Source organism: Canis lupus, chromosome 22 (genome assembly GCF_048164855.1).
Source record: "Canis lupus baileyi chromosome 22, mCanLup2.hap1, whole genome shotgun sequence".
Classification (NCBI taxonomy): domain Eukaryota; kingdom Metazoa; phylum Chordata; class Mammalia; order Carnivora; family Canidae; genus Canis; species Canis lupus.
In genome coordinates this window covers 26,037,040-26,049,634 of record NC_132859.1, presented here as the reverse complement: position 1 = coordinate 26,049,634, position 12,595 = coordinate 26,037,040, and the positions used below count along the sequence as shown (strand labels likewise).

Here is a 12,595-nt window from a genome sequence, read left to right as displayed (position 1 = left end):
TTTTTCCAACAAAAATTGATTTCTATTTTAAAAGATTTTATCTGTTTATTCATGACAGACACAGAGAGAGAGGCAGAAACATAGGCAGAGGGAGAAGCAGGCTCCATGCAGGGAGCCCAATGTGGGACTTGATCCCCAGACCCCAGGATCACACCTTGAGCCAAAGGCAGATGCTCAACCACTGAGCCACCCAGGTACCCCCCAAAATTTATTTCTTTGTAAAAAGTTAAACATTTAGACCAGCAATGCTGATAAATGTCCATTTGGTTTTTTTTTTTTGAGTTATAATTCACACTCCATAATATTCACTCTTTTATAGAATACACCTTGATGGCTTTTAGTATACTCACAGATTCCATGCAACCCTCACTGTAAAAAGAAACCCACCATCCATTAATAATCATTTTCTGTCTCTCCCTCCTTCTAGCTCCTGGAAATCACTAATTTGGTTTCCATATTAATGGATTTGTCTATTCCAGACATTTCCTGTAAGTGAAGTCATATAATATATGACCTTTTGTGATTGACTTCTTTCTCTTTGTGTAGTGAAGTAGTACCTAATTTCTTTTCATTGCAGTAAAAACAAATTACATAAAAGTAACCATCTTAACCATTTTTAAGGGTAGTTTTATAGTATTAAATATGTTCACATTGTTGTGAAACACATATTCAGAACTTTTTCATCTTTCAAAATTGAAACTATACCTATTAAACAACTCTCCCCTCCCCCCAGGCCCCTGGTAACCGCTATTCTATTTTCTGTTTCTATGAATTTGACTACTTTAGATACCTTCTATGGGTGGATTCATATAGTATTTGTCCTTTTCTGATACATTTATTTCACTTAGTGTGATGTCCTCCAGGTTCATCCATGTTGTAACTTGTGACAGAATTTTTCCTCTCCTTTTAGGCGAATAGTATTACATTATATACATATGAATATATAGGTATTTATAAATGAATAGTATTCCATTTATTTATTTATTTATTTATTTATTTATTTATGTGGAATACTATACCACATCTTGTTTATCCATTCATCCATCACTGAATGCTTGGGCTGCTTCTACCTTTTGGCTATTGTAAATAGTGCTACTATGAACAATACTTCACTCCTTTTCATGGCTAAACAATAATACTTTTTTAAAGTCTTAGTTTTTAGTATATGTGCTGCTGAAGAGAGCACAAAGTCTTAGTTTTTAAAGCCTGAAATACACTGGGTGTATCTTACTAATCTTTTACTTATTATTTTAAAATGCTCTTTTTAAAGCATTTCTTATACATAGGACTTGAGTTGAATGGTCCTTTGTGACCATTCATAATGGACCTTAACTTGGTTTCCAAGATGTCTTTGAGCATGTGTGGGCCTGAGTCTTAGATCCACTTATCACCAAGTAGAGAAGGAAGGGCCTTTCTATTGCTCCTAAAACCACATCACTGAGGTATTTGGCTGCTTCTATAACATACTCCATGGTCTTGCTGGTGACCTGAGCTAATAAACTTCAAAAAGGGACTGTCTCCTCTCTCTTCCATGATCATAGTCAGAGATTTACAAAGACATGGCAAATTAGTCTTCAAGAGGCTGTTGGTCCAACTTTGCTACAAGGTTGGCTTTATTCCTCTTGAGGCCTTAACACCAAGTCCCCAAGTTCAACAGCAGGGGCACCAGCCTGTATGGTAACACTTGACTCTTGGAAGACTCCAGAACACAGTCCCAGCCAGAAGCATTGCTGAACACTTCCTGAGTAGATTACTCACCTCTTGGAAGTCCCAGTGCTGTTGATGGATAGCAGGGCCTTCCTTGGTGCAGTTCTGAAGAATCACCTGCTCTTGCCTGACATCAAAGCACAGGTGCTGTGGGCTGCCATAGTGGATCTGCTTCCTGCTGGTGTGCTTCAGGTGCTGTGACAGAGGGGATGGTTGTTAGCATAGCTAGAAGGAGATCTTTTCCAAAGCTAGAGATGAAGGAAGGAGAACTCAGGTCTAGGGGCAATCTTTAGATCCTATTAGGGTCAGCAATACAATCTCTCATAGTCCAAGCTACACATACAATCCTAGACCAGACCCAGCCACTGAAATCGCCATGTGCCACATGCTGTTGTATTCATGATTATACATTTTGGCATGTTTCTCCATTATTCTTTTTATTGCATCATAGGTGAGGCAATAAGGAATACTGTGTATCGTGTGAGTGCACTGCCTGAAGAGCAGATGGGGGACACTCTTGAGGCCCAAGGTTATCTCTTTCTGGAGAGATCTAACCTGGCCTGTAACTAATTCTCCTGCTGTCTGTTGCATCTGCTGACTCTCGCTCATGGTCATTTTTTCCTCCCATGTTTTGTAGTGTTGGATTGTGCATATCTTTGCAGAGGGGCTTTAGCTGTAGGAAGCTTGTGTAGCCTGGCTAGAGAGTACCTTCTGATAAAACCATTTTCTGTTCCTGCCAGGTACAGCTTGAATGAATTTTTATATTAATTTTGTGGCTGGGAGACAGAGTTGGGTTCATGGGTGTGCAACCTGTGCATTCACGTGGGGCCTCATGCCTAGAAGGGCTTAGTGTTTTTGGTTTAATATACTTAGTTTAATGCTCTATTGTCACTACCTCGACATTTTTAATAATTATTGAATGATGGGCCCCACATTTTCATTTCGTTCTGGGCCTCACGAATCAGGTAGCCATTCCTACTGGAAGATTCCCACACCATACATATATTTGAACCCGAAACCCATATTAGGTGCAGGCCGGTGGTTAAAAAAATTTTTTTAAAGTAACTTTCTCTATACAAAGACCTTGTGGAGACAGACAAGCTTCCTTTTCATCTTCCTGTGGGAGTGGGTGGATTTTTCTAGTCAAACTTTTCACAGATGTGTTACTCTTTAAAACTCAAAGTTGGCTTTCTATGATGTCTCGTTTCCAGCTTCTCATCTGTCACAGGCTGAAGTTAGGCTCTCATTAACTACTCCTGCCTGTAACTAATGCCTCTGGATTCCCCTGGCTCCCTCATCTTAGGCAGGATAGTTTGGTCCATGCCCTATGGCTCTATTTTCAGCTGCCTCTTGATTTTTGGGCCCTGGAGATTTCCCTTTGTTACAAATTCAGTTAGTTTTGTGTTTCTTCTTAATTTTTATATGGCATATATAGGTGCTTTTATGAGAAGGGCTTTCGACTTAGCTAGTTCAGGATTTTGCTACATGTAGAAATCCTTGCTAATCTTCTCCTTCCCAATAAGATTCAGAAAACCCACCAACACTAACATTCTGTTTGCATGCAGGAGACGGGATTATTGCCAGCTGCAGAGGAGGAAACCAAGACTTGGAGGGGTTAAGAAGGCTTCTGATATCATACAGTTAGAAAGTGGTGAGCTGTTTCTACCACCTTACACGGCTTCCTCACTTAGCACTTTATCTCTCTGTCCCCCTCCCCTGTGCCAGGTGTGAATGCCTTTCGGTGTGTTCTGGAACACTGGTTAAGGGCCAAGCCAAAAGAGGCCACATGCATCCTGAGCACCTGCTTCCTCACAGGCCCTCCAGATGCAGGCTTTCCCCCAGGGATCCCAGGGTCTTCCACTGGCAAGCCTGGCCTCATGGGTCCTCCCTGCAGGGCTGGAATCCAGACCCTCCAAGACATGTTCTGGCATTTGCCCCCAGGCTCTTGGGGCCTCACCTCACTTGTTGGAGCAATATCTCCAGCAACTTGTACTTTGTTGTTTGTTTTCAATAGAGGCCTTAATGCAAAGATCCTTGTCATAGGCCAAAAGAGATTTGGGGACAGACTAGGCTTTCTAGGTTCATCCAGGTCATGAAAACCCTCAGCCAGCATCACTGAGGCTTCCACCATCTTGGGAGTTGTTTCGTGATGGAAATTTTAAAGAGGAGCTATACCCTAAGATACAAAGAGACCTTCCTGATAACCAAGAGGCCTACAGGATGCTACACCTTCCCCTGACTCAGTAACCTTTTTCTTTCCTCAGACAATAGAGGGCATGAAGTTTACCAATCATTGGGGTACTGAAGGAAGAGACATGGTTCTACCCTTCGACTCTTTCTTTTAGCTTCTGGAAATTATAACCCAGCCAATTATTTGGCTTGGCCCTTAACCAGTGTTCCAGTTTTAGAGCCCCGTGGACCAGAGAGAGCTTCAAGGGATCTATGAACCCTGGAAATTGTTAAAATTTTGTGCAGATGCACTTTTTTCTGGGGAAGAGTCCTTAGAATTCATCACCTTCTTAAAGGAACCATGTGACCTGTGATGGTGTCTGCTAGTCTGACCTCTGAGCTTTCAAGCCCCACCCCTTCACCTTATCCCTTTGCTCCACCTCTGGGCAAGCTCATAAGAAAGCCCTGTGCTTTCTTCATTGGTGTTGGCAGAAAGTTCAAACCAGGTATGCCCAGCCAGAGTTTGGGTACCCTCACCTGGCCCGCCCCCCGACCACATAAGAGCCAAAGCCAGTTGTCTCTTGCTGTCTCAACCCAGTTGCTGGCCTACCTGGGAGCCTGCCCATCTCTCCCCCAGAAAGTCTCATAGCGTGAATAATGATGCTTTCCATTGTTTCATTGCATGTGTGAAGTCATGAGTCTCCATATCTGAACCAAATTTGGGGTCAAGGGTTGATCACGCGTCCCACAGGGCGACCACAAGATATAACCTAAAAAAGGTTAAGAACCATGGGCAGGGAACAAACAAGCCACTAGACTGACCCATCCTTACTAGGCCTACATTTTCACCAGGTGTCACCTGGATTTCTCAGCACTGATTTCAGATTGTCTGTCCCATGGTGAGCTACTGCTATCTGAGAATGGGAACTCTGGCTCAGGGAGCAGCCTCTCCCTGTGGTCAGGGTGCCTGCCGAGCATATTCAGCATCTCTCTTCGACTGCCCTTTGGGCAGCCCCAGCCTTGTTGGGTCCAGATAGGTCCAGCCGCATTGCAGAGTGGGGCCTCGGGGAAAACTGTGTGATTTGTCTTTATTGCTGCCTCTTGGTCCCTCCCTGAGCAAGTCATCAGAGCACTGTAACCTGGGGAGTGGCCCCACCAGCCCTGGCATCCCAGAAGAGCTTATGTGCTATTCCCCTCTGCTCTGAAGGGGTGTTTGTTCTCTCTGCTTTGCTTCTGACCATGGAGTGAAAGGCTTCACAGACCAAATTGCTCTGTGCATGGGAAATGTTCTGAATGAGGCCAATGCTCTGCAGCTTGGAGCCAATGACTCCATCTGTGTGGGAGCCCTCCTCTGGCAAGTGGAGCAGATGGTCATCTGAGGCCACAAGGCCTGTCTGCTCCCAATCCAGCCCTCCTCTTCCGCTTCACATAGACCACAAAAACGTGCGTGTCCAGAGACACCCACACAGACAAACAGAAGCACACACGCCAGGCTCCTCTGGTGCCCTATTGATTCCCCTTTGTGAACTCTGGCTCTCATAGAGCCACATTAAATTCCTGAAAGCCACACCACATTTGCTTGCGAGGCCTCAGAGTCAGAGAACTGAGACAAGACTGCAGCCATGAGTTGTAGGTTTGAGACTCCACTGCAAGTGGGGAACACTTTCTGGGCTTGCCTTGCCTCCTCAGTGCTTCTGTGTCTACGGTGCCCACTTGCGTGACCCTCCTTCCCATCTCTGGTTCTAGCTGGCCGACGATCTCTGGCTGGTCCAGATGTTTCAAGTAGTGGCCTGGCGGAAATGTGAGTGCCCATATGGTGGTCTTCTCTGACTTTGGATGATAGATTTTTAATTTAAGTAGGGGGATTTTCCATAAACTCTGGATTTCAAACATCTTTCAAAACTTGGGGGTGATCTCATAATATTGGGCCCACTTTCATACAAAAGAGAAAGCATTGCTGAGGCTGGGGAATGGTGCTGCTGTCCTTTCAGATGGGCACATGTTCTGCAGACACTCCTCAGTCTCCACCCAGCTCACTATGCTCTCTTTCTTTCCCTGCCTCACCCTGGGCATATATGACCTTGCAATCCCTGGGCTAGTCACTCTCTGAGCCTCAGTTTCCTCACCCGTTAGACGAATGGCCAGATACTCTCCATTTCCCCCAGGCTTGGATAATTGTATTCTCTGATGATGGTCCATGTCTGTGCTTGTGCCTGAGGGTGGGGTAGGCAGAGCTGGGACGGGTCACTGGAGTAGGGGACACAGGACTACTGAAAGGAGATGCCCTTAAAGGGAAGCGAGGAGCATCCCAGGAAAGACCACCCTTAGGTCTTCCCCGGCTATTGAATGCTGAGAACTCTGACTACCTACCTGTTGCTGCCGGCTGTCGCTGCAAGGAGCTAGCATCATGGCACAGCCCGGGATGTCCCCTTCCGCCTGGCAGTCTGCACAGAGGCCAAGTCCGGTGTTGTGGAGCTGGAAGTGGACACCCATGCAGCTATGAACCCCCCTGTCAACTGTAAAGACACCTGCTGTCCAGTGCCATTCCTGCAGTATAGCTCAAGGTACCAGGTTCAGACCACAGAAATAAGCAAGGTCAAGCTGAAAGCTCTAACTCCCAGGGACAGGAAGCAGGCCACACTTGTCATGATGAAGGGCCCTGAAACAGGCTTTGCAGCAATCCAGTGACCTCCCTCCAGGTAGGCATGAAAGCCTCTGAGGCCCCAATGAGCTGGGGACAGTGTGGCTAGGATCATGGTCAAACATCTGGACATCCAGTTCCTGTCTTGGGAAGCTGCCCCCACCTTCCTCCTCATCTTCCCTGGGTCATGCCTTGCCTTTCCAGAGAACCTCAGCCTGCACTCAGACGGGTACAGCTCAGGGTAGATGTTGGCCAGAAACCAGTGGAACATCCGACACCCCAGCCTTCTTTGCAGCTGCAGACGTTCTGTGCAATCTGGCTTCTCGGCCTGGGGCAGGAGAAAGACACAGGTAGGGAGACAGGTGAAGGCTGCTGTTCACCACCATTCACATTTGGGGAGGGACAGAGGTGGCTGGGAAGAAGCTGCAGGAATGGGACTCAGACAGGGGACCAAGGCCACAGTTCCCCGGGGCTGCAGACAGGAGGGAAGGTCATGTGTTGGGGGAAGAGGTCTGAAGGGGACAGAATAGGATGGATCCTCCGTATAGAGAGCTGTGGAACCAGTAATGTGGTTGTGAGGTCACTCCTTCCCCACTATCCCTCATTTTTTCAGTTGACAGAGACCATTATATCTGTGCTTTAAGGACTTCTCTGTGAAAGCCAGTGAAACAGTGGGGCTTTGCACCTAGGCAGGTGAGGTGCAGCACTATAATGAGCCTTATGGAGGCAGGAATTGACCCAAAGGCCACTGAGATTAAATAAGCTGGGAAATTGTGGGGTGGGATGGGGACAAGGAAAGTTTACTCTTCTTCTCCTCTAAGTGCCCATCTCCTCCATTAATGAATCATTCCTTTGGGCTATGCTATCCCCTTTCTTTGAAACTTTCCTTTAGGGATCCCTGGGTGGCGCAGCGGTTTGGTGCCTGCCTTTGGCCCAGGGCGCGATCCTGGAGACCCAGGATTGAATCCCACGTTGGGCTCCCGGTGCATGGAGCCTGCTTCTCCTTCTGCCTATGTCTCTGCCTCTCTCTCTCTCTCTCTCTCTCTCTCTCTGTGTGACTATCATAAATAATAAAATAAAATAATGAAATTTTCCTTTATATACAGTTGTCCTGGGATGGATATCAGGTAAGTCCTTAACACTTTAGTATAAATTTATGTATTTGGCTGTATTGATAAGATGTAAGGAAACCTACGTATACATTTGCTACTAAATCCTGGATATCTTTAGGGAAGACAGAGGTGCTAAGGAGGAGATGGAAAGATCAGAAACAAAAACAAAGAGAGAGGGGTGCCTAGATGGCTCCGTTGTTTAAGCGTCCCACTCTTGATCTCAGCTCAGGTTGTGACTTCAAGCTGAGTTGGGCTCCATGCTGGGTATGGAGCCTACTTAATAAAAGAGAAAGTGGGGTAAGGAGAGAAAAAGAGAGAGGGCTAGAATAAGAAGTCCATGTCCTCTAGGATGGCAACTAGACACTGGGCATTATAACAGGCTGTATGAAGTGAGTTTGGTTTGATTCAGCTTTCTCCCTCTTCTACTCCTCAGATGGCAATGTTGGAGGAGTAAGGTCTGAATCTGCCATACTGAAATGCTCTCGGCATGCTTCTCAAACTGTTATCCAAGGCACCTGGCTCAGAAATGCCCAAGGAACTTGTTAAAATGCAGATTCCTAGGCCCTACACTAGAGACTATGATTCCATAGGCTGGGGCAGCACCCCTGGAATCTGCATTTTAACCCTCTCTCCTGGTGAATATTATCCACAGGAAGTTTGGGAGCAACTTCTCTAAGTCAGGAATGTCTTATTTATTTAGCATATTTACCTAACATTAAACCAAAGAGATCTACTACTTTCCTTTAAGGAAATTAGTATAAATTTTTTGTAGTTTCTTGGCATTCGGAGTGTTCACTTGAGACTTTGCCAGCCATTCTGTAGGGCTGGACTTTGGTCCCAGAGCAGGAACATTCCTTCATGCATATTCCATCACCTTCAGCTTTCTTGGTAATGAAACAAACTGGTACATCTAGCCAGCCCTTGTCTGACCTCAAATGAGGAAGGATGCTGACAATGAACTTGCCCTTCTGTACAACCTTGCCTGAGAGGAAAACAAAACAAAACAAAAAACAAGAGGATGACAACTCTTCCAACAGTGAAACCCCAGCCTTGTCTTTTGAGTGCCGAGAATTTCTGTATCTCAAAATCCATACGAGGAATTTGGGGTTGGGGTAGGAAAGGGGATGGAAGGATAGAAATTGTAGAGCAAAATGAGGCAGTGATATTATTAAAATCTTTTTTTTATAAATTTATTTTTTATTGGTGTTCAATTTGTCAACATATAGAATAACACCCAGTGCTCATCCCGTCAATATTATTAAAATCTTGATACTGATGTAAGCAATAGGACAGTTGCAAAACATGAATTAATAGGAATGTTTAAAGGGGGGAAAAAAAGTCTTCTCATTTACCAGTAGGAGGTGCCATTGTCTTTGTGAAAGTCAGATGAACAGATGGGGAGATTTCTGAATCAGAATAGAGCTCGGCCCTGCAGTGTAGGCTGGTGAGGGGCTTTTGGGAGTTGTCCCAAGACCTTTGCGGGTGGTGGAAATCTTACCTCAGGCGTCCCCACACCCTGCATAGCAAACATTAATGGGAACCCACATCTCAAGTTGAATAGTATGTATGTGTCACGCCACAAGAATTGAGGTGAGTGGCAGTTGAAAATGCACTGTTTGTGGACGTTTAATTAAATATTTAAGATTTTAATTTTTCCATGGCTTGTATTAGATCTTTATGTTTATACCTACATTTGTTTCATGTCTTGGATAATTTCATAGCCTTGAGCATTTTGCCCAGGTTGAAAAGGCCCTCTGAGACCTGTTACTGCTAATATTCCCTGCCCAATCTGTCCTCTGCCCCAATGTGTCCTACACCCCATGGATGTCATCCAACAGACATCAGGGGGCTGCAGACCAAGACCAGCTGGGATGCCCTGATGCTTGGGAGAGACGCTGGGGAGAGACAGGCAGCCCTGCCAAGTAGAGGAGCCACTTGAGAGGAACAACTTAAGGGAAACACAAGGTGGAAGCTTTTATTCCCCCACCCCCACCCCAGGCTAGAGGGGGAGGCACTCCCTGGCCCACTCTCCTGCTGGTGGCCCTGTGGCACGTCCAGAAGCCCCCGCCAGGATCTCTCCTTACCTTGCTCAAGGAGAAGGCCTCTGGGCTGTGCCTGTAGAAGGTTTCTTTGAATGAGCCCAGCCAGGTCTCAGCGATGCGAACCTTGTTCCGCACAGTAGCCTCCTGATCAAAGGGGGAGTGGGTTTCCTGATTTCGGTAGATGTGCCCCACTCGAGAGCAGGGCAGGATTTCAACAGAGCCACCACAGAGCCAGACCTGCCAGAAAAGGAAAAAATAAACATCTGAACACCATTCCGAGGACATGGGAAGTGAGGGACCCTGACAGGGGCTGGCAAAATGCACACAATATCAGGAGCAAAAAAATGGTAAAGAGATTAGAATCCTCAGGGTGCCATAGAGTTTCCAGATCTGGGAGTTCTGGGCAGGGGAGTGACAGGGTGGAAAGAATGAGTATATTTGTCCCAGGACAGAACCAGTGGAATAAGGGGGCCACATCCATGCAACGTGACCTGCCCCCGAAGCACACATGCAACGCTTTTAGAGATGTGGCCATGTGGATTAGCACCCCTGTTCCTCAAAGCTGCTTTCTTGGGGAGCAAGGGGTCCCTAGTTCTCAGAGAATTTCTAAAAACTCATGAAATCTCCTGCTGCAAAGGCACCAGAGCCATTTATGTGAAGATCAAAACAAGTTTTCCTTAAACATAGTCGGTCTCTCCTTCTTTAGGAGGGCTCTCACTGTTCACTAACGCTCCTGCCTCATCCCAAATACCTGGAATTCATTTGATAGGAAGCCTTTCATTTCATACTTGAGGGTAAAGAGGAAAGATGAAAACATTCCTAGCATAGGCAGCATATGAACTGAAACACACCACACATGGAGTTCCCAAACTGTGTGCCAAGGTACCCCCAGGGTGCCCCAGCAATCTCAAAGGGTCTTGCAGATCCTTTAAATGTTTGGGAGAAACATAGTGACATCTGTTGGATGTTCTGCAAACTACAAGCTTGAGCTAATTCGTGGTTTCAACGTTAGATGGCTGCACTTGATAACATTCATCCTTATTGGGTTAGGTTTTCAGTGGTTGCTGTGATGAAAAAGCAAGTATCGTGTTAAAATCGACATGGAGGGACATCTGGTGGCTCAGTGGTTGGGCGTCTGCCTTCCGCTCAGGGCATAATCCCAGTGTCCTGGGATTACGTCCCAATCAGGCTCCCTGCTCCATGGGAGCCTGCTTCTCCCTCTGCCCATGTCTCTGCCTCTCTCTGTGCGTCTCTCATGAATAAATAAATAAAATCTTTTAAAAATCAGCATGGAATGGGAAATGAGGGTGGCAGTGTCTGATCTGATTCCAAGGTTTGAGAAGCTGTGTGGGGCTCAACGGGTGCTAAATTTTTAGGACAAATACTTATTTTACTTATTTTTTAGAGCTCTAGTAGTTCCCTCTTATCCATGGGGGATATGTTCAAGAACCCCAGTTGATGCCTGAAATCACAGATAGTTCAGGAATCTATATATACTATATTTTTTCTTATACATACACCCATATATGCCCATGATTTAACTTATAAATTAGGCACATTAGGAGATTAACAACCACTAATAAAATAGAATGGTATAATGATAAACTGTAACAAAAAGTTATGTGAATATGGTGTTTCTCTCTCAAAATATCTTCTTAGAGCATACCCAGTCTTTTTGTGATGCTGTGAGATGATAAAGTGTCCACATGATGAGATGGAGTGAGGGAAATGATGCAGGCACTGTGATCTAGCATTAGGCTACTACTAACCTGACCATACCTCAGAAGGTGGCTCATCTGTTCTGGGCCATGGTTGACCATGAGCACCAGAAACCGCAGATAAGGGGGGAACCACCGAATTCAATGTGCAGAACTGCTTGGCATTTGTTTTGACCTATGGGTGCTGTGAATAATGGCTGAGATGCTGAGGGTGCCATGCCCAGAGAATGTACAGGAAACTTTGTGCTACATTATACATGGCTGATACCGTGCCCTTTCCTATGGGCAGGTTTGATAGCTGGGTTCACTAGGGAATATAGGGCATGAGAGAGATGGGAAAGGGAGTTTTGACACACCACATTTCATGACTTTATACTTTGCCTGCAGCCTCAGACCCAACTAGGGGCATTTGCTGGCTGCCTCCAAGCTGGGACCTTACACACGACTCCATAGAACCCACCCGGCTCCTCCCTTGATCCAGGACATACCTTGAGAGATAGTTCGAGGTTTTCGCCACCCTGCAGTGACATGAGAGGGTCATAGGCTCCAGTGTTTTGGAAGTAATGTCTGTCCATGGCCACAACCCCAATGGGCACCACAGGGCTCCTGGGCAGAGAGAAGACAGGAACGATCAGGTTAATATATAAATTACGTAAGTCCAATTATTAGAAAATCAAGACAATTTTTTTTTTGCACTTCTAAGCTTATGGCTTATCAAACTTCTGTTAGAGTCACACTCCCTTGAACGGACCCTTGGAAGTCCTGTTTGTGCCTAATGTCTTCATTCTGTGTCCCTGTACTAGACACTCAGAGGCCACCAGAATAATTGGTTGGCATTGGGCAGTATATGACTGAGATGGACTGTGGCTAATGGAGATCCACTGCCCAGAGGTGAGCACCACCACCCTTGTCCCAGAGGCTCTTCTTACAATGTGACATTGACATTGCTTCCCCTGAGAGGTGGGGTCTATATTTCCTTCCCATGAAGAAAAGACCTGTGATTATGTTGGAAGTGACCCTGGGTGACTTCTAAGTCTTGGTTAGAGAAGAGGATAATGTACTCTGAAACATTATACTAAGTGAAAGAAGCCAGACACAAAAGGTCACATATCATATGATTCCATTTATGTGAAACATCCAGAATGGATCCATCCATAGAGACAGACAGTGGTTGCCAGGTGCTGGGAGGGGCGGGGAGGAGAGGGT

At 45.8% G+C, this 12,595-nt stretch overlaps 1 protein-coding gene across 3 annotated transcripts in view; it reads right to left on the bottom strand.

Moving 5' to 3' along the window:
- GALNT15 (polypeptide N-acetylgalactosaminyltransferase 15) overlaps nt 1-12,595 on the bottom strand; it is a 48,411-nt gene that overhangs the window by 2,830 nt on the left and 32,986 nt on the right. For 2 of the 3 annotated variants that reach the window (XM_072792866.1, XM_072792867.1), the window contains 5 exons: nt 11,878-11,995; nt 9,714-9,908; nt 6,714-6,845; nt 6,247-6,351; nt 1,759-1,902 (listed from right to left, as the gene is read on the bottom strand). In XM_072792866.1, the coding sequence (XP_072648967.1) occupies nt 1,759-1,902; nt 6,247-6,351; nt 6,714-6,845; nt 9,714-9,908; nt 11,878-11,995 (694 nt within the window). Of the gene's footprint in view, nt 1-1,758; nt 1,903-4,486; nt 4,647-6,246; nt 6,352-6,713; nt 6,846-9,713; nt 9,909-11,877; nt 11,996-12,595 lie in introns of those variants that run through there. The other variant, XR_012014959.1, reaches the window with a different exon arrangement.